The sequence below is a fragment of the Drosophila takahashii genome, chromosome 2R, assembly GCF_030179915.1.
Source record: "Drosophila takahashii strain IR98-3 E-12201 chromosome 2R, DtakHiC1v2, whole genome shotgun sequence".
In the NCBI taxonomy this organism is placed as follows: domain Eukaryota; kingdom Metazoa; phylum Arthropoda; class Insecta; order Diptera; family Drosophilidae; genus Drosophila; species Drosophila takahashii.
In genome coordinates this window covers 24038181-24056924 of record NC_091679.1, presented here as the reverse complement: position 1 = coordinate 24056924, position 18744 = coordinate 24038181, and the positions used below count along the sequence as shown (strand labels likewise).

Here is an 18744-nt window from a genome sequence, read left to right as displayed (position 1 = left end):
TTTTTGTTTTTTAAATCGGATCACTATATCATATAGCAGCCATAGGAACGGTCGAAAAATTAAATGGAAATTAATGGGAAAAAAATTATATCTTTGTTGGTTTTTATTACATTCCCTTCTAGTCTGGGATATGACTATTTTGAAATATTTCCGAATTTCGATTTTAATTTTTAAAAGATCGAACTACTATATCATATAGTTGTGATAGAAACGATCGAAAATTTAATGTGAAATAATAAGAAATTTAACATTTTTGCGATTTGTAAATTAATAGAATGATCTGCAAGGGTATATAAGCTTCGGCTTGCCGAAGCTAGCTTCCTTTCTTGTTTTATTTAATCTAAATATTTAATAGGAATCTTTGCATTCAATATATAAACTTAATTTCATTTTACAAAAACTATCTAGATCCATATTTATTATTATATGGCTATGTTATAGCTAAAAAATGTCAATTTTTGAACTAAGGCGCCATTCATTCTTCCTGGTCTGGTAGCTCCAATCTATCCCATATTTGTTTGGTCTGGTAGCACCAATAACATCGTTTTCGACATTTGCCTGCTGCGACACCTACATGATTTAAATTAAATGATTATCATGCAAAGCGCTAGAGGGCGCTGTGTATGTTTTACACAGATCCACAAAATAAGTTCTTTTTGTTTGGCCCAAGCAGAAAAAAGATTTTAAAAATAATTCGCATATTGGCCGACTTCTCAAAACAAAAAGCCAATTTAGGCCCGGTTACAATTATTCTGTATTTTTGAAATGAAAGTCGGTTTTTTTTTAATTTTTTCTTACAGTAGTTTTAAAAAGCAAAAGTAAAATACGAGAACTGCCGACTGTCAAAGCAATATGCCAGTCATATTTTCATAGAGTAATAATGTAAAGAGACGCCATTTGCTCTGCCGCTCTGTTCGGCGAATTCGCCAATGATGCCACCTAGGCTAAAAACGAAAATTAGACTAATTTTAAATATGTTCGATTCAAACATGCATTTTGGGCCCATGGTGAGTTTAACGGGATTTTATATATCTGCACCGCACTCACTCAATGTTTTGTTTTTGTATGTGGACTCTCAACATTATTGCTGTTGCTTCGCACACGTTGGATGCGGTGAGAAATTGAAGTTCGCTTCGAACTTGGCCTTGAATTGTCTCTCAGCAGAGGTTCGGGCAGAGGCAGAGCGAATGGTGCCTCTAATAGAGGTGGAGAAACATCGATGTTTCTCAAAAATTGTAAAACATCGATTCATCGATGTTTCCATCGATGTTTCTCCACCTCTAGTCTCTTTTCTTACTCTATGACTATGATGACACCACCTTGGACGTCGAGCACTAGGAGCGTTTTTTTTAAGTCGTGTCCCCTTGAGGCCTAATCGACTGTGTTCCATCCCGCGTTGAAAAAACCTATTAAATTTTAAAATCTACTTACCACTAGAACTGGCTAAAGGGAGTTGGGGACCTAGCCCTGCTGGCCTGCCTGCCTCCTTCATTCATCCGCTGCCAGTGCTCCCGTAAGGCGATGTGGTCAGCGTCAGGTACGTAGTCTGACAATCCTTGGCAAGCCCTGAGGTGGCCACTTGGATTTTTTGACCTGGATGCAAACGGACACTTGCGGCAGAAGTAAACCAGAACCTGATCCAAGCAGTTATGAAAAACTGCTTTATTCCTCTCATGGCACCTGGCCCAGCACATCCAGCACTGGAATGGGACCGTAGTCCACAGGGTCCCATTCGCATCCCTGTGACTGACTGGCACGGCGGTAGGAACGCTACCGTACCAGCCAGCCATTTCGGGGGGTGGACCAGGTGCGCAGAGCCACGCAACTTCTTGAGCTGCTGGAGCTGTTGTGGCTGTTGTCCGGGCACCTGAGGCAACTGCGGGATCAGTTGTGGTGGTGGCACCTGAGGCACCTGCGAGAGCTGTTGGACCCACTGTGGTTGGGACCACATAGTCGGCGTCCAACTAATTGGTGGGACCCACTATGGTTGGGGCCACATGCTTGGTTGGGGCATTTGTTGCCCTTGTCCGTTTTCGGGAATTTTTCCACTGTCCTGTGCCATTTTTTTATAGCGAATGGTCGAAATTGTCAACCGATAGCAATAACTTGTTAAATCATGGCTGTTACCTTCTCGTGTGAATTCCCAAAAACCAATAACATAAGAAGTTATTAAGTTCGATTCGATTTAATATTGGATTTTTATTGATTTCTTTATATTTTATTATCACTATGGACGGCAGTCCATGTAGTGACGAAGCGCACCAGGAGAGTGTGCGAAGGCGACTACTATATATACACGAAGAAATGAAAATCTACTGTGATGGTCCGATCATAATGAATAATACACCTATCGAAAGGTATTGCGAAAACTAACAGGATTGCATACCAAGACTTTAAGAAAATCAATTGGCTTGGGAGAGAGAGCGGTGAAAGTGAAAAAGTGAAAATTTCGAAATTTGGAGCTGTTGGGGCCGGTGGGGATAAATGCCCCCTCGCAATGTTTTAGTTGTATTCCTTTTGAAAATACCCGTCGAATGAGGGGTCATTTGTCAAAATCCGACTCTCCGTTCAAAAGTTATAGCCAAAATAAGATTTTCTTCTTCTTCCCAAAATGAAAATTTAATTCTGTTTGTCCACTTGTCCACTTGTCCACTTGTCCACTTGTCCAAAATATGTTTTTTAAGTTCTGAAAATTTGATATGACGTTCATCACATCGATATAAAAAACTTTTGTTCTACCACTTTTGGAAAAACCCGCTAGTTTAGCGGGAAAACAGCTATAAGTAGCTAAAATTCGGAAAGCCGTAACTTCTATACTACTAAAGCTACAGGCTTGTGCTGCATCTCGTTTGAAAGGTATTTTTAAATGCTATAAACGCCTTCTATATGCAATTTGTGTAAATGTAATACTTAAAAAAATATGAACAAAAGACAATTTTTTAAAACTTTTTTTTTAGCTCTTTTTTATTTTTTTCAAAAACGGCTCTAACGATTTTCTTTAAAACCTTAAACTGTATAGCCCTTGAGATTCCTTAAATTTTGGTATATAACACATTACTGTAAAAAGTCACGTTTAAAAGTTATTTTTATTCGAAAATAGCCACTTTTGCCAGCTCGAACAATTAACGCTCCCTGAGTATTGAATTTTGTGGGAGGGTATCCGAACTGTACTTTAGGGTCATGGAATCAGTAAATTTGCACTTAAGAGTTCCATATAGGAATCTTTTGTTCTACGACTTTTGGAAAAAGCCGCTACTTTAGCGGGAAAAAGCTAAAAATAGCTAAATTTCGTTAGTTTGTAAGTTCTACACTACTAAAGGTACAGACATGTACTATACCTCGTTTAAAAGGTATTTTGAAATACTTCAACGCCTTTTTAACTTAATTTGTTAAAATACAATAGTTTAAAAATTATGATTGACCAATTTAAATTTAAATGTATATATTAGCTCCTATGAGAGCAAATGTAAACAAACAAAAACTTCTGATATCAAATAAAAACACCTCTTAACGAGGTAAAAAACTAGTGACGACCGCACCTTCAACATACAAAAGTTCTGATATCAACATTTGTGACGAAAAATTATTACACTCGTCATTAAATAGACTTTCTAATCTTTTCTCATTCGTCACGCTGCAATAGAAAATGCCTGTAAGGGGAAAAAGGCTGGAATAGTTTGCTAGGGCGGGCCGAATGAGAAAATATTAGAAAGTCTATTTAATGACGAGTGTAATAATTTTTCGTCACAAATGTTGATATCAGAACTTTTGTATGTTGAAGGTGCGGTCGTCACTAGTTTTTTACCTCGTTAAGAGGTGTTTTTATTTGATACAATAATACAAATAATTTAACAATATTTGAATTATTTAAGGTGGTGATAAAAAATAACTGTAACTGCTTGGTACTGGATCCAACATGGAAGAAGACTTCAAGTTCCGGAAAGAAAACTAATGGCGCCTCCATCTTGGCCATTGCCGTGACCTTCACTTCTTCTTTGAATTCCTCAAACGCTTCCACCAGGGCATCATGTAGGACCTCTGTCCACTTTTTCCCAACGTCCTCGAATAGATCAGAGCTTACATTGGCCAGCGTAACTTCACTTCCTGGATGAACTTCGAAAATGTTTTTCAAAAAGTATTTTATCCTCCTGAACTCCACAATGCACATTGAGCGTGCGTGGTCCTCTCTGATATTGCGGGAGACGTCTATATAGTTGTCCACCACCGCTATATATGTATGCTTCTTGAACGTAGTGTTCCTATACGCATGGCGTATAAGGCTGTCCGTGGCGCCATTTCGATACAGTACTCCGCAGAGGTGTCGGTGGTCCTAAAGAACCGGACACCTTCTCTCAAAGAGCCAATCTATGGCATCCGACTAAAAATGTCTCCATTTTTGCCCTTTAAGAAACCGGTAAACATTTTCCTCTCCACATCTAATTAAAAATACAAAATATTTAATAGTAAAACAAGACAGGAAGCCGTTCATTCCTATTAACTTGGGAAAACATTAAATTTAGATTTACTTGCGTCATGGAATCAGTAAATTTGCACTTAAGAGTTCCATATAAGAATCTTTTGTTCTACTTTAGCGGGAAAAAAGATAAAAATAGCTAAATTTCGTTAGTTTGTAAGTTCTACACTACTAAAGGTACAGACATGTGCTATAACTCGTTTAAAAGGTATTTTGATATACTTCATCGCCTTTTTAACTTAATTCGTTTAAATACAATGGCTTACAAATTATGATTGACCAATTTAAATTTAAATGTTTATATTAGCACCTATGAGAGCAAAAGTAAACAAACAACAACTTCTGATATGAAATAAAAACACCTCTTAACGAGGTGAAAAACTAGTGACGATCACACCTTCAACGTACAAAAGTTCTGATATCAACTTTTGTGACGAAAAATGATTTTAGATGCGACTAAATAAAGTACAATAAAACTGCACTTTTACTATTCCAAAATATTGAAATTTTAAGAGATTGTGGGCGTTAGAGGGGGCGTGGAACCCTTTTAAAATAAACTTGCGCTGCGTAGGAACTCCTATAATCTGTCAATCTTCTAACTTTTATAGTTTCCGAGATCTCAGCGTTCATACGGACAGACAGACAAAGAGACTGGCAGACGGACATGGCTATATCGACTCGGCTAGTGACCCTGATCAAGAATATATATACTTTATAGGGTCGGAAATGCTTCCTTCTAGCTGTTACATACTTTTGCACGAATACAATATACCCCTTTACTCTACGAGTAACGGGTATAAAAATATTCAAAAACAGTACAGACAACATTGCCAATTTTTTAAGTCTTGAAGTCAAGTGCGAGTACTCACCTTATCTTTCCAGCTTTAAAAAGTTTAATATAAGGAGTTTGAAGTAATTCCTTAAAGTATGTGCAAATTTCCTCCTAAAGCTTGGTGCTAACCGCATTCAACAATAAAAATATAAATATCGTGAGTTTCATGGGATTTTATACATCTGCACCGTTCTGACGCAGAGGTTCGGGCAGAGCAAATGGCGTCTCTATACAGTTTATTACTCTATGTTTGTTTTCTGTTTGTGAACCCAATTTACAACAAGACCATGCTACATGCAAAGCGGGTTAACTCTGATAACTTCGGTCACACTGCACTTCAAATAAATCGATTATTTTAATTAAAGCCTAGTACTGTTAGTTTCAATAGTCGAAAAATATTCTGGTATTCCTTAAACTGTTAAATTGCTGAATTGTTGAATTTTGGTCAGCTGTTAATCAGCCTTTCCATACAAAGTCAACTTTCGAAGAAAAATTCGAAAAAATATGAAAAAATACCTATTTTTATTAAATCATGCACTCGGACATTATTTTCCATTCCCATTTTGGATGGAGATCTATCATTCTCTTTCTATTGCATTTGTGTTGGTTCGAGCTTCTGATGGTTTTTCGCGCTTGCATTTGTGTTGGTGCTTATTTTTGCTTAAATGATTTGAAATGCGACTAAATAAATTTACTCGTTCGGCCAGCTTTAGCAAATATTTAGTATCTACACGAAAGTTTTCTGTTGTAGCGTGCCGAATGAATAAATTTTAGGCAGGACTTTTATTTAGTCGCATTTAAAATCATTTTTCGTCACAAAAGTTGGTATCAGAACTTTTGTACGTTGAAGGTGCAATCGTCACTATTTTTATACCTCGTTAAGAGGTGTTTTTGTTTGAAATCAGAAGTTTTTGTTTTGACCATAGTCAATGTACCCCAATACCATAACATACATTTTTGACATTTAAGCTGATTGAAAAACCCGTCCTGTGTTAAAATCACATTGTTTATAAAACACGTCGTGTTAATAACATGTTAATAACACAAGTTATTTACTGTGTGTGTTATTTTTTGAACCCTGCTTTAAAACCATGTTTTGGACAAACTGACAAACAGAATTTCGGTATAAAAAATGACCTCGAGTCCGCTAAAGTACTTAATAGTAAACATATATCAATAATAAATTTATTATTTATTTATTTATTCTATTTTTTTGCAGAGGGAGATGAGCGCTCATGAGAGGAGCCGCGAAAGGATCCGCAGCCGCAGCCACAGGCACAGCCGCAGCGCAGGGCGTAGTTCGCGATCCGAAAGGGTCGAACGGGACAGCGCCCAATTCACACGAGTCGATGTGACTAAAAGGTGCGTCCAGCACGTAGATGCGCGGGGGCGGCTTTGGGAGACCAAGCCGTTCCAGTGCAGTGCGTGCTGGACGTGCCTCGTGATGAAAAAAAACGCGATATCCCACAATTTTATTGCGGAATACAAAAGGGACCCGTGCCCGAATTGCCCCTTTGTGGGTATATGGCCTCAACTGCCACAGATGCATTGGGGAAAACGGGGTACCGTGTATCCCCTCCCCGACACGTACAACAGGAGCATAGAGTAATACTTTGTATTGTTAAAGTACGTATAATTTTTCGATTTATTTAATAATATATTTTAGCAAGCACAAATTTTATATTGGGTTAAACCAGGGCCAGGGCCTTGAAAATTTGAATACAAAACGATAACCCCCATCCCTTGCGCGATATCCCGGATTTAACCTTTAACCCCATCCCTCGATATCGATATCTTACCAATTGGCTACCAATTACGACGCAGTTCCTTGTTAAAATCCTTTGTTTGTGAAAACTGAAATGAATTTCGTTATAAGCACCTTGCGGATGATCGCCAACGTCCTGGAGACCGTCGATTGGCGTTACCAGAACCCGTTGGCGCGGGCGGAGACGATCGAGGCCCTAAAGGACCTGATCAAGGACCAGGAGAAGGAGAAGGCGAAGGAGACGGAGTCCAGCAGCCACAGCCACAGCAGCTCCAGCAGTTGCGTGGCTCTGCGCACCTGGTCCACCCCCCGAAATGGCTGGCTGGTACGGTAGCGTTCCTACCGCCGTGCCAGTCAGTCACAGGGATGCGAATGGGACCCTGTGGACTACGGTCCCATTCCAGTGCTGGATGTGCTGGGCCAGGTGCCATGAGAGGAATAAAGCAGTTTTTCATAACTGCTTGGATCAGGTTCTGGTTTACTTCTGCCGCAAGTGTCCGTTTGCATCCAGGTCAAAAAATCCAAGTGGCCACCTCAGGGCTTGCCAAGGATTGTCAGACTACGTACCTGACGCTGACCACATCGCCTTACGGGAGCACTGGCAGCGGATGAATGAAGGAGGCCAGCAGGGCTAGGTCCCCAACTCCCTTTAGCCAGTTCTAGTGGTAAGTAGATTTTAAAATTTAATAGGTTTTTTCAACGCGGGATGGAACACAGTCGATTAGGCCTCAAGGGGACACGACTTAAAAAAAACGCTCCTAGTGCTCGACGTCCAAGGTGGTGTCATCATAGTCATAGAGTAAGAAAAGAGACTAGAGGTGGAGAAACATCGATGGAAACATCGATGAATCGATGTTTTACAATTTTTGAGAAACATCGATGTTTCTCCACCTCTATTAGAGGCACCATTCGCTCTGCCTCTGCCCGAACCTCTGCTGAGAGACAATTCAAGGCCAAGTTCGAAGCGAACTTCAATTTCTCACCGCATCCAACGTGTGCGAAGCAACAGCAATAATGTTGAGAGTCCACATACAAAAACAAAACAGTGAGTGAGTGCGGTGCAGATATATAAAATCACGTTAAACTCACCATGGCACTATGGGAAAAAAGTCTATTTTTTTGGCATAAACTCTAGTTTTAGAGATACAATTTAGAAATTTTGTACATATACTATTAAGATAAAGCTGTAATTTCGGTTTTTGTTGCTCTTTGAATCGGACCATTGTTTTCATCCACCGCCCACGCCGCATATTCAAATTAATTGGCAGGGATTTTAAAAAATTTGTATTTGTAATGGTAAGACGGTAAAATTATTTCGGTTTACGTTAATTTTTAAAATTTGTCAAAAAAAAAAATTGGTGACATGTACATATATAAAATTTACTTTTAGGGTTTTAAGTTTCCCCAATATTAGTTCAAAAGGTAATATTTTGGTTCTATTTCAATATTTTTCCATATAAATTGGGATTAAGACATTATTTATCAATTTAAGTCAAGGTTTAGAAGTTTTTAAAATTGATTAGTGAATAGCTAATAGCTAATCTAATAGCTGTCATAGCATCGGTCAAAGAAATATTGCATATATTCATTAAAAATTGCATTTAAATTAGGTTTCAGATAATAGGTGTAAATTTGTTTTTAGAATTAATGTAAAGTCGTTTTTCATGTAAATTCGCATATGCCCAAAAAAGTATTCTAAGCTAAGTGTAGGAGAAACGTGCGCACCGAAAACGTGTGAAGAAAGAAAGGATAACAAAATCTGGAATGATACCGTTAGGTAAAGTTCGGCAACAACGCAGCGTTCTGCCAGTTCTTCGCATTGAACTTTGCAGTCATTCGTCATTCAAAACTTGGTGAGTTGGTACTCCGCCATCTTGATCCAAGCGAGTGAACTGAATACATTTGTTTATTTCTTTATTCCTATCACTCGCTAGGATCAAGATGGCGGATGCAGAATTTTTATTAGAAGGCAAAAGATATTTAATAAAAAGAAAAGGAGGAAATGATGAAGGAAATAAACAAGAACAGGAACAACAGCCACAACCGCCAAAACGGCAACAACAGCAACAACAGGAACAACAGGAACAACAATTAAATTTTAATGAAGAATATATAGATCCTTGTAAGTAGTTCATACTATTACTTATTATTAATTATTTTAATTGAATTCATTTAAAAATCTTTTCCTTACATTTTAGCAAATGACAAATTCAAACACTATTCATTTATTCAATATAATTCAAGAAACAAAAATGAAATAGTAGAAGACCAAGAAACGCTTTTCTACTTACCTAGTATGAAGGGCCAATGCAATATTTGCGGTTTAATAAATTATTGCTCCGTTAAACATGCAAGCGATTGCATTCAAGAAAATAACAACGTCAAGTGTTCGCAATGCTACGTGTGCACGACGGATTTCAAGAAATTAAAGAAACATAAGTGCTGTCAGGATTCCTTCCTTAAAGCGGGGTTTATATTTTAAAGTGAAAAGTCACAACAACACAACTACTTGGACAAGATACTATCCCGATGAAGAAGAAAAACGAAATTTTATTATATTAAGCTGTAACATACATGATATAGTTTTAGAAAATAAACCATATAAATTGTAATGATGTGTGTACTGTCCTGCCCATCCTCCAGCTCGGCGGCATCGTAGAGCCTGCGCAGTAAAAACTAATTTTTTTTAAATAAAAGTTTCCTTAATTTTTTTCAATTTGTATTTATTTTCCTTATTCAAAAAAAAAATAACTCTTCTTTTTTTGAGAGATCATCGATTACATTTTTCTTACATTATTTAAAACAGGAAAGGAAGTTAACTTCGGCCAGCCAAAGTTTATATACCCTTGTAGGTATGCCTACTTAAAATGTTGTTTTTAAATTGTCAAAAATCAAAACGCCTACTTTCTACAAAGGTACAATGGTTTTTCAATTATATTTTTTAATATTCCTATAGGAGCCATAAGATATAGTGGTCCGATCCGGCTCGTTCCGACATATGTACTACCTACCGACTCGTCTAGTGATCAAGAATATATATACTTTATGGGGAAACGTCTCCTTCACTGCGTTGCAAACTTCTGACTGAAATCATGTCCGCCATGTTTGTCTGTCCGTCTGTTCGTCCGTTTCTACGCAAACTAGTCTCTCAGTTTTAAAGCTATCGGCTTGAAACTTTCCCGAAAGTCTTTTTTCTATTGCAGGTAGTACATAAGTCGGAATGTTTTTTTAAATAAAACCTTCTACTCTTGGAAATATTATTTTTTAAATAGGAACAATCGGAAAAATTTTTGGAAAGTAATAGGAAATAAATTTTAGCTTTTTTGGTTTTTATTGTATTCTCTTTTACTCTAGGATAACTCTTTTTAAATATTTCCTAATTTCAATTTTGATTTTATCAAAATCGGACGACTATATCATATAGCTGCCATAGGAACGATCGAAATGGGAAATTAATTGGAAATAAATTATAGCTCCGTTGGTTTTCATTGTGTTCTCTTATACTCTAGGATATGATTTTTTTAATATTTCCGAGTTTCGAATTAAATTTAACAACAATCGGACGACTATATTATATAGCTGCAAAAGGGAGGATAGAAAAAATAATATTAAAATAATACGAAATTTAAAAATTTTGCGATTTGTAAGTTAATAGGAACGATCTGCAAGGGTATATAAGCTTCGGCTGGCCGAAGCTAGCTTTCTTTCTTGTTATACCCTTGCAGAGGGTATTATGATTTCAGTCAGAAGTTTGCAACGCAGTGAAGGAGACGTTTCCGACCCCATAAAGTATATATATTCTTGATCAGCATCACAAGACGAGTCGATCTAGCCATGTCCGTCTGTCCGTCTGTCCGTCCGTCTGTCCGTCTGTCCGTCTGTCTGTTTCTACGCAAACTAGTCTCTCAGTTTTTGAGCTATCGGGATGAAACTTTCCCAAAAGTCTTCTTTCTATTGCAGGTAGTATATATGTCGAAGCCGACCGGATCGGACAACTATATCTTATAGCTCCCATAGGAACAATCGGGAAAAAAAACTTTAAAAAATTCTAGCTTCGGTGTTTTTTGAAATATTACCTTCTACTTTTGGGGATCTACTTTGGAGAAAACTGCGGCTAAAAATTAACATCTCAAATCGATGGGTCCCATGACTAACAGCAGGGAAAACAGTCGGGACTATGGCAATCAATTAAATTAGCATATTTAAAAGCATAGCGGAAAACTAATTAAAACTAATTGATTGGATCTCAGACCTACATTCTCAATTTAATATTTATTGAAAGGGATACCTCGATTTATGTGACTGTATGTTAAAAGCAACGACATTAAAATTATTTTCTTTTAACTTTAGTTTTTATACTTTGAATACTCACAACTTGCGAAATATATTACATTAAAAAGAGAGATTGGATTTTTGGTTTTAATTTTCTTTCTGTGTACACAAAAATGTCTATTACCTATTGTTAGCTATTTAGAAAACCCCACATGAGATAACTTTGTTTGCCTTGTCCACTATCTCTTAACTCTATCACATCCACAGCCGCAAACAAATCAATCAGGCTCATTAGCAATGCAATTTTCAATCATATCAATCTCAAGTGCCTGCCAACGTGTCTTCAATTTAATTTTCCTACAAAAACTACACCCGACTTCGGTAGCAGGAAAACCGCAAAAAAGGCTCTTGTAAGTTAATCGCACTTCCACTTAGTCAGCGCTACTCAGCTGCTAGTCTTGACGACTGTCTGTGAATTTTCATTGCTCGCTCACATTTTTTAGTGCCCCGTCATCGCCATTCAGCTGCAGTGGAGCAGGCTACAAAGGGGCGGTGAAGATGGGGGATCTTGAGGAGTTATCAGGTCTTGGGCTTGGTCAAAACCCCTTGGGCCACAAAATCGACGTCACCCAGTGCGCATGAGTAATGAGCTTCGCTTTGGTTTTCATTTCATGTTCGGCTTTGGTCTGTTTGCCGATGTCTCACCTATTTGTTATCGTTTTAAAATCGCTTGTCTCCAGTAATACCCTCTTTGAGGAGAGGTTGAAGGGTTACGCTAATATAATTTGGCTTATCCGTGAAGCTTCAAACAGCTTACACAATTTTAATCTGACTTTTGAATGTGGTATCTTGATGAACTCCTTTAACTCATTATACAAAAATATTATTATACCCTTGCAGAGGGTATTATGATTTCAGTCAGAAGTTTGCAACGCAGTGAAGGAGACGTTTCCGACCCCATAAAGTATATATATTCTTGATCAGCATCACAAGACGAGTCGATCTAGCCATGTCCGTCTGTCCGTCTGTCCGTCCGTCTGTCCGTCTGTCCGTCTGTCTGTTTCTACGCAAACTAGTCTCTCAGTTTTTGAGCTATCGGGATGAAACTTTCCCAAAAGTCTTCTTTCTATTGCAGGTAGTATATATGTCGGAGCCGACCGGATCGGACAACTATATCTTATAGCTCCCATAGGAACAATCGGGAAAAAAAAACTTTAAAAAATTCTAGCTTCGGTGTTTTTTGAAATATTACCTTCTACTTTTGGGGATGTTATTTTTTAAATATATCTGAATTTCGAATTAATTATTTAAAAAATCTGACTACTATATCATATAGCTGCCATAGGAACGATCGGAAAATTAATGGAAAAGTAATAGGAAATAAATTCTAGCTTCTTTGGATTTTATTGTATTATCTTCCACTCTAGGATATGACTCTTTTTAAATATTTCCGAATTTCAATTTTAATTTAATCAAAATCAGACGACTATATCATATAGCTGCCATAGGAACGATCGGAAAATTAATGTAAAAGTAATAGGAAATAAATTCTAGCTTCTTTGGTTTTTATTGTATTATCTTCTACTCTAGGATATGACTCTTTTTAAATATTTTCGAATTTCAATTTTAATTTAATCAAAATTGGACGACTATATCATATAGCTGCCATAGGAACGATCGGAAAATTAATGAGAAATATTAGAAAATTGAACATTTTTGCGATTTGTTAATTAATAGGAATGATCTGCAAGGGTATATAAGCTTCGGCTGGCCGAAGCTAACTTCCTTTCTTGTTTTTTAGTTTGTATCTATTGCTGTTTTTATAATCTTTAAAAAGGAAAAAGATGTGCCGCAGGTCCTCGTGGAGGTTCACGACGTTAAGGAAGGACTGGCGACTCTTACTGATGCCGTCGGGTCGATTTGCGCGCTTCTTAAGCAGTCAAGTAAGGAGAAAATTCATAGCCATTTAGAAATGGAGGAATTATTCCCAGTAAAAACTGAAGAGGACTTGGCTTCCCTTGAGCGCCTTATAAGCGACAGCAAGTCGGATAAATACGTAAGTTTTCCATTCTACATTCTCTGAATGTTTTATATATATCATATCATTTATTTTATATCATATTATTTTATATCATATATTTTATTGTTTATTATTTCATATGTTCTATTTATTTATAAATATTTTAGGTCAAGATGATGGTCTACTTGCTGAAGCAAGAAAAATGAAGCAAAAGTATTCGAAATATAATTTCAGATGAAATTATATTAACCTACAATTTGGAGGGAATACAAAATAAGAAGAGATTAAGGGCGTTTCCACGTTTTGTTTCGTGTTTCCTTGGTAAGTTTTTATCAGAAACCGAATTTAATTATTATTTGTGAGGTTAATTTTTAAAAACCTTAATAATGATTACTTTCTGTCTTTTGTTTTATAGTAATAAATCTTTTTTATTTCAGATGCCATTTGTCAGGTGGAGCCAGGCGAGCCAGAGAAAACCTTAAAAAAGGCGCTGCGCTGCGATGCGTTAAAAACCTCCACTGCTCCAAAAAGAAAAACACCAAAACTGGAAAGCTTGAAGAAACAAACTTTGCAAATAACATGTAATTTAAAATGAAAATAAATGAAATAAAGTGATGAAAATTTGTATATTTTTTGGCAGTGATTAGGTGCTGAAAGTGATGAAAATTTCTCTCTTGGCCGAAAAGGCGCCGAATTTGATGATGAATTAAGCGCTGAAAAATGGTGATGAACAGGTGCTAAGAAAGCGCTAGTTTCTGGCAGTGATGACCTCCTAGGACATGTTCATGTTAAAATCAGCGCTATTTTTCATACAAATTCTCTACTGATTGTGCGCTTAGTGCTCAAGCTACCTATTTGCCTCTCGCTTGTTCCTATGGTTTGCTAGCAGTTTTCGTCGTACTGAGTACTAGGCTTTAAACAAAATTTTCAACAGCCTCGAGTTTTTTTTTTTATTTTTTTTTTGTGGGGTTTAAGTTACCGCGTCACCCGTAAGTGATGCGGAATTATTTGGCCGCCCTTATGTTCAAGGAAAACGCCAAGGCAAAATTCGTTTAACCTAAAAGTGAATCCACACAAGGTCCCTTGCCCTACCCGGCGCGAATTATGCGTGTTCCTTCAAGGGCTGGTGAATGGTGAATGTGGACTGCCTCGAGGCTGTTGAAATGCTGAAATTTCTGAAAGTTGATTTTGTATCGAACAGCTGATTAACAGCTGACCAAAATTCAACAATTTATCCGTTTCCTGCTTCGGTACCCGGAGGTATCGATAGATGGATAGCTATAGCTATAAAGTGCTGTTTTTTTGATATAATTATTCTTAAAACTATATCCTTCACGACAAAGGAATATACACAGATCACTAAAGATGTTTGTTGCATTAATTTGTGTTAAGCTTGGGCAGCAAATCGAGCACTGCATTCCCTGCTATTTAATTAGCATTCACAGCCGATGAGCTGTGTGCAGTGGGTATAAGCTATTGAAACTTTATAAATATCGATTTCCAAGGCGATAATCGCCGGCGTCCCGCCACCAGCTGAAAACGTAAACAAAGTGCGGCAGAACGCACACTCATGCAAGATTGCAAAATTCCGTAACGAATTTCATCAAGTTAGACCAGAATCGTTGGTGCAAATAATTTGGAGTGCTTAAATCAACCCTTCCAGCAGCCAATAGTCAGAATGACGAACGACAAGGTGAGTTTTCTGGCAGGTTAGAGTGGCACCGGTAGTTACATCATGTCGTTTGGACTTCGGCTGATGTGCCTCTGGTGGCTGGCGCTGAAAAACGTGGGAACTGACCTAATTGAAAACTTTCAGCCCTTTCCCGTGCTCAAAAATGACAACCTACTGCGTGCCGCACGCGGGGAAGTGGTGGACCGCGTGCCCGTGTGGGTGATGCGCCAGGCGGGGCGCTACCTTCCAGAGTTTCAGGAGCTGCGCAAGCAGCACGACTTCTTCACCGTCTGCCGCACTCCGGAGCTGGCCTGCGAGGTCACCATGCAGCCGCTGCGTCGCTTCGACCTGGACGCCTCCATTATCTTCTCGGACATCCTCGTCATTCCCCAGGCCCTCGGCCTCACCGTGGAGATGCACGCGGGCGTGGGTCCCGTTTTGCCGCAGCCCATCGTGGTGCCCGATGACCTGAAGCGACTGACGCCGGACGGAGCCCTGTCCCGCCTGGGATACGTGGGCGACGCCATCACCATGATGCGGCACAAGCTGGACGGCAAAGTGCCCCTCATTGGCTTTACCGGAGCGCCCTGGACTCTCATGGGCTACATGATTGAGGGCGGTGGCAGCAAGACCATGTCGAAATCCAAGGCTTGGCTAAACGACTATCCGGAGGATTCCAAGCTTTTCCTCAACCTACTGACTGACGCCATTGTGGACTACCTGGAAATGCAGGTGAAGGCTGGCGCTCAGATGCTGCAGGTCTTCGAGTCGTCCGCGGAGCACCTCTCCAAGGAGCAGTTCCTGCAGTGGGCAGCGCCCTACTTGAAGAGGATACGCGACGAGCTGGTGGACCGTCTAACCAAGAAGGCCATCCCCTTGGTTCCCATCGTAAGTCGGTCTTAGTCAACCTAATATTATTACTGAGTTGCGTCCCTTTGCAGACGCTGTTCGCCAAGGGTGCTGGACACTCACTTAAGGAGCAGAGCGAACTGGGCTACGACGTTATCGGACTGGACTGGACTGTGGATCCCGTGGAGGCACGCAGCATTGTTGGACCGAACATCACGCTGCAGGGCAACCTGGATCCGCAGGACATGTACCGCGATCCTGAAGAGCTGCGCAGCCTGACCACCGAGATGGTGCACAAGTTCGGCAAGTCGCGCTACATCGCCAACCTGGGACACGGAATCACGCCCCAGACCCCGATTACGAGCATGGAGGTGCTGGTGGAGGCGGTGCACAAGGCTTTATAAGCGGCGGCTCTGTTTATCCGTTAATTTTACCATGCTTTTATCGAATGCAATAAAGACAATTGGCCTTGGGTTTAGGGTAAGATCATTCGAATGTTATATTTAGTTGATTTTGCGACTGTTCCTGCAGGATCTTGTCGTAGACCATTAGAATGCTGCCGCAACAGATGAGTAGGGTGCCCAGGATTACTTCTGTGGAAAAGGTTTATATAGGATAGAAAGTCGTAAGCAATGCGATTTGGCTTACTCTTCCCAGGCAGCTTTTCTCCAAGCGCATAACCGGTTATTGCTGTGAAGGCGAAACTCAACGAATTCGCCACTGGCACCGCCACAGTAATGTTGGCACTCTGGAGCGTCCACACGTACAGGGCACTCCCGCACTGATTGAGCCCAAAAGGTATCCAGTATCGCCAGCGGGAGCCGATTGTGCGGGCTTCCTGGACCAAGTTCCTCCACTTGGAGCCCGTATCTCTGATTGACTCAAGTCCCTGGCTCCCGAGGCGGATAAACGGATTGGTAACGCCCCACAACAGGCCCACAGCTAGGAGTTGTGCTATAGTGAAGTCTTTTATTATTTACATCGTACAGGTTGATAGTACTTAGTATTTACCAGCAATCTCCAGCATTCTGTTTACATCTATACAGCTGTTTTCCTACACCTCTCTAATTCAGTTAGGGGATTCCAAAAACGCATTAATAGATTAATTACACTGTGTTCCGTTTTTGCGTACATGTGTTTGCTCAAATGGGTTCTTAATAATAGTTTATGTAATATAGAAACTTAAAAAATATATATTTTTAAAACCGGGACCGAAAATTAATATTATTATTATTTTTTAAACAAAATATCACTTACTTATAATACATTAGAAACAACAAATTAACGCTAATCTCATTCTCTTTTCCAAATCTATGCATTTTTAAATTTATGATTTTTACCTTGTTTATATTGTTTTTTTAGTTATATAATAAAACCTAGATACAACTCAAAATTAATGATTATAATAAAACGATATCAATAAATTTGTAAATATAATAACAATGAACTTAATAAACAAACCACCAGGGGGATTCCCTAAACTGTTGAATTGCTGAATTGTTGAATTTTTGTCAGCTGTTAATCAGCTGTTCCATACAAAGTAAACTTTCAGAAATTTCAGCAATTCAACAGCCTCGGGGCTGTTGAAAATTTTGTTGAATTGCTGAAAAGCCAGAGTTGTCACCTTTTTTAAAAGTCGTGGCAACTCTGTAACATTTTAGTATCACCAGTACGCATTATTTATTTTAAAATCAACTTAGAAAGCATATTTTGGGTCGTTCCCTTAATTGCTGAAATTTTTTGATGAATTTTCAACAATTCAGCAATTTAACAGTTTATGGAATCCCCCTACCTACTAACATGGCAAAGTGTCGGCAGAACAATCAAGGATAAACTTTTTAAAACCTCTGGGGGTTCCAAATTTTCGACTCCAAGCTACTTTTTCTTTCATAAGAAGTACACGTGCTAGAAAAAGACAGGCAACGCCTCGGAACTTAGAAAATTGCGACTTTTGCCCAATCTTTCTAGTAGGAAAAAACAATGAAGCAGAAACCCGTTCTGTCTGAACAGGGTGAAGGGCAATCGAACAATCGATGTTTTATCGACGCACTAATCCCACCAACAGCCACACTATTTTCTGCTCATCTCTAGCTCCTGAAGACATGCAAAAACATCGATAGTTGGTACATCGATGTTTTCATGGTTAAAAACCTCAATAAATCGCTAAAAACATAGAACTTTTTTAATTTTTTTTTAATTTGTCATAAGTTGCTCCAATTATTTATAACATGATTGTTTTGCTGAACCCTAATACTAGCTTATATTTATTTTACGAATATATGAGATTTTCATGGAACAAAACGAAAATAAAATAATCTGCAGCCCATTTCTGAATGCACTACACTTCATTTACAATCCTCTGATCTGTCCATTTTTCCACGAGGAACCCAACTTTACACATAGAAACAAATTTGCTCATTTATAAAGTTTACTTACGGCTGCTTAGCGTCTTTCTGTTAGTGATACATCGATGTTTAAAAAAATATATCGATGTATCGCGGTTTTTAAAAATATCGATATTATCGAGAGTTACATCTCTACCTCTTCTTCTTTCCTTTTCTTTTCGTTGCGTTTCCGGAGAGGTTGGTAAATTGGGCAATTTTTTATTTTAACGCTAAACCACGTGTAAATTTAAAAGAATAGGTTCTTAATTTGGCAATTTTACACTTGAATCTGAGAGCATCGGATACTTGCAAGGACCAATTGTACTTTGTGTCTGTGTACTGTGTACCGTGTACCGTGTGTGACACTAAAACCGTGTGCAGGCGTGATAATCTTTACTGGGCATAAATCTCATTTCTTTACTTATGTGCACTGTTGTTTATGTTGTGGATGTTGACTAAAACTAGTTGTTTTCCTT

At 38.7% G+C, this 18744-nt stretch overlaps 2 protein-coding genes and 1 long non-coding RNA gene across 4 annotated transcripts; 2 read left to right on the top strand and 1 right to left on the bottom strand.

Moving 5' to 3' along the window:
• The first annotated feature begins 9147 nt into the window (after positions 1-9147).
• On the top strand, positions 9148-9683 carry LOC108067569 (uncharacterized). The gene is made up of 2 exons (XR_006412135.2): positions 9148-9193; positions 9270-9683. It is a non-coding gene; the product is annotated as an uncharacterized lncRNA (long non-coding RNA).
• A 5214-nt stretch (positions 9684-14897) lies between these two features.
• Urod (uroporphyrinogen decarboxylase) lies at positions 14898-16373 on the top strand. 2 transcript variants are annotated; one of them, XM_017156697.3, is made up of 3 exons: positions 14898-15056; positions 15180-15923; positions 15977-16373. In XM_017156697.3, exons 1-3 carry the CDS (start codon positions 15042-15044, stop codon positions 16286-16288), a joined length of 1071 nt encoding a protein of 356 aa, XP_017012186.2. In that variant the 5' UTR covers positions 14898-15041; the 3' UTR covers positions 16289-16373. The 2 variants fall into 2 exon arrangements, with proteins under 2 accessions (XP_017012186.2, XP_017012185.2); XM_017156696.3 differs by lacking the exon at positions 14898-15056 and having other exon boundaries at positions 15063-15923.
• On the bottom strand, positions 16359-18339 carry LOC108067593 (transmembrane protein 234 homolog). The gene is made up of 4 exons (XM_017156698.3): positions 18321-18339; positions 16896-16948; positions 16533-16838; positions 16359-16477 (listed from the first exon to the last, which is right to left on the bottom strand). The coding sequence occupies exons 2-4, from the start codon at positions 16909-16911 to the stop codon at positions 16371-16373; spliced, it is 429 nt and encodes a 142-aa protein (XP_017012187.2). The 5' UTR covers positions 16912-16948; positions 18321-18339; the 3' UTR covers positions 16359-16370.
• Positions 18340-18744: the final 405 nt, after the last annotated feature.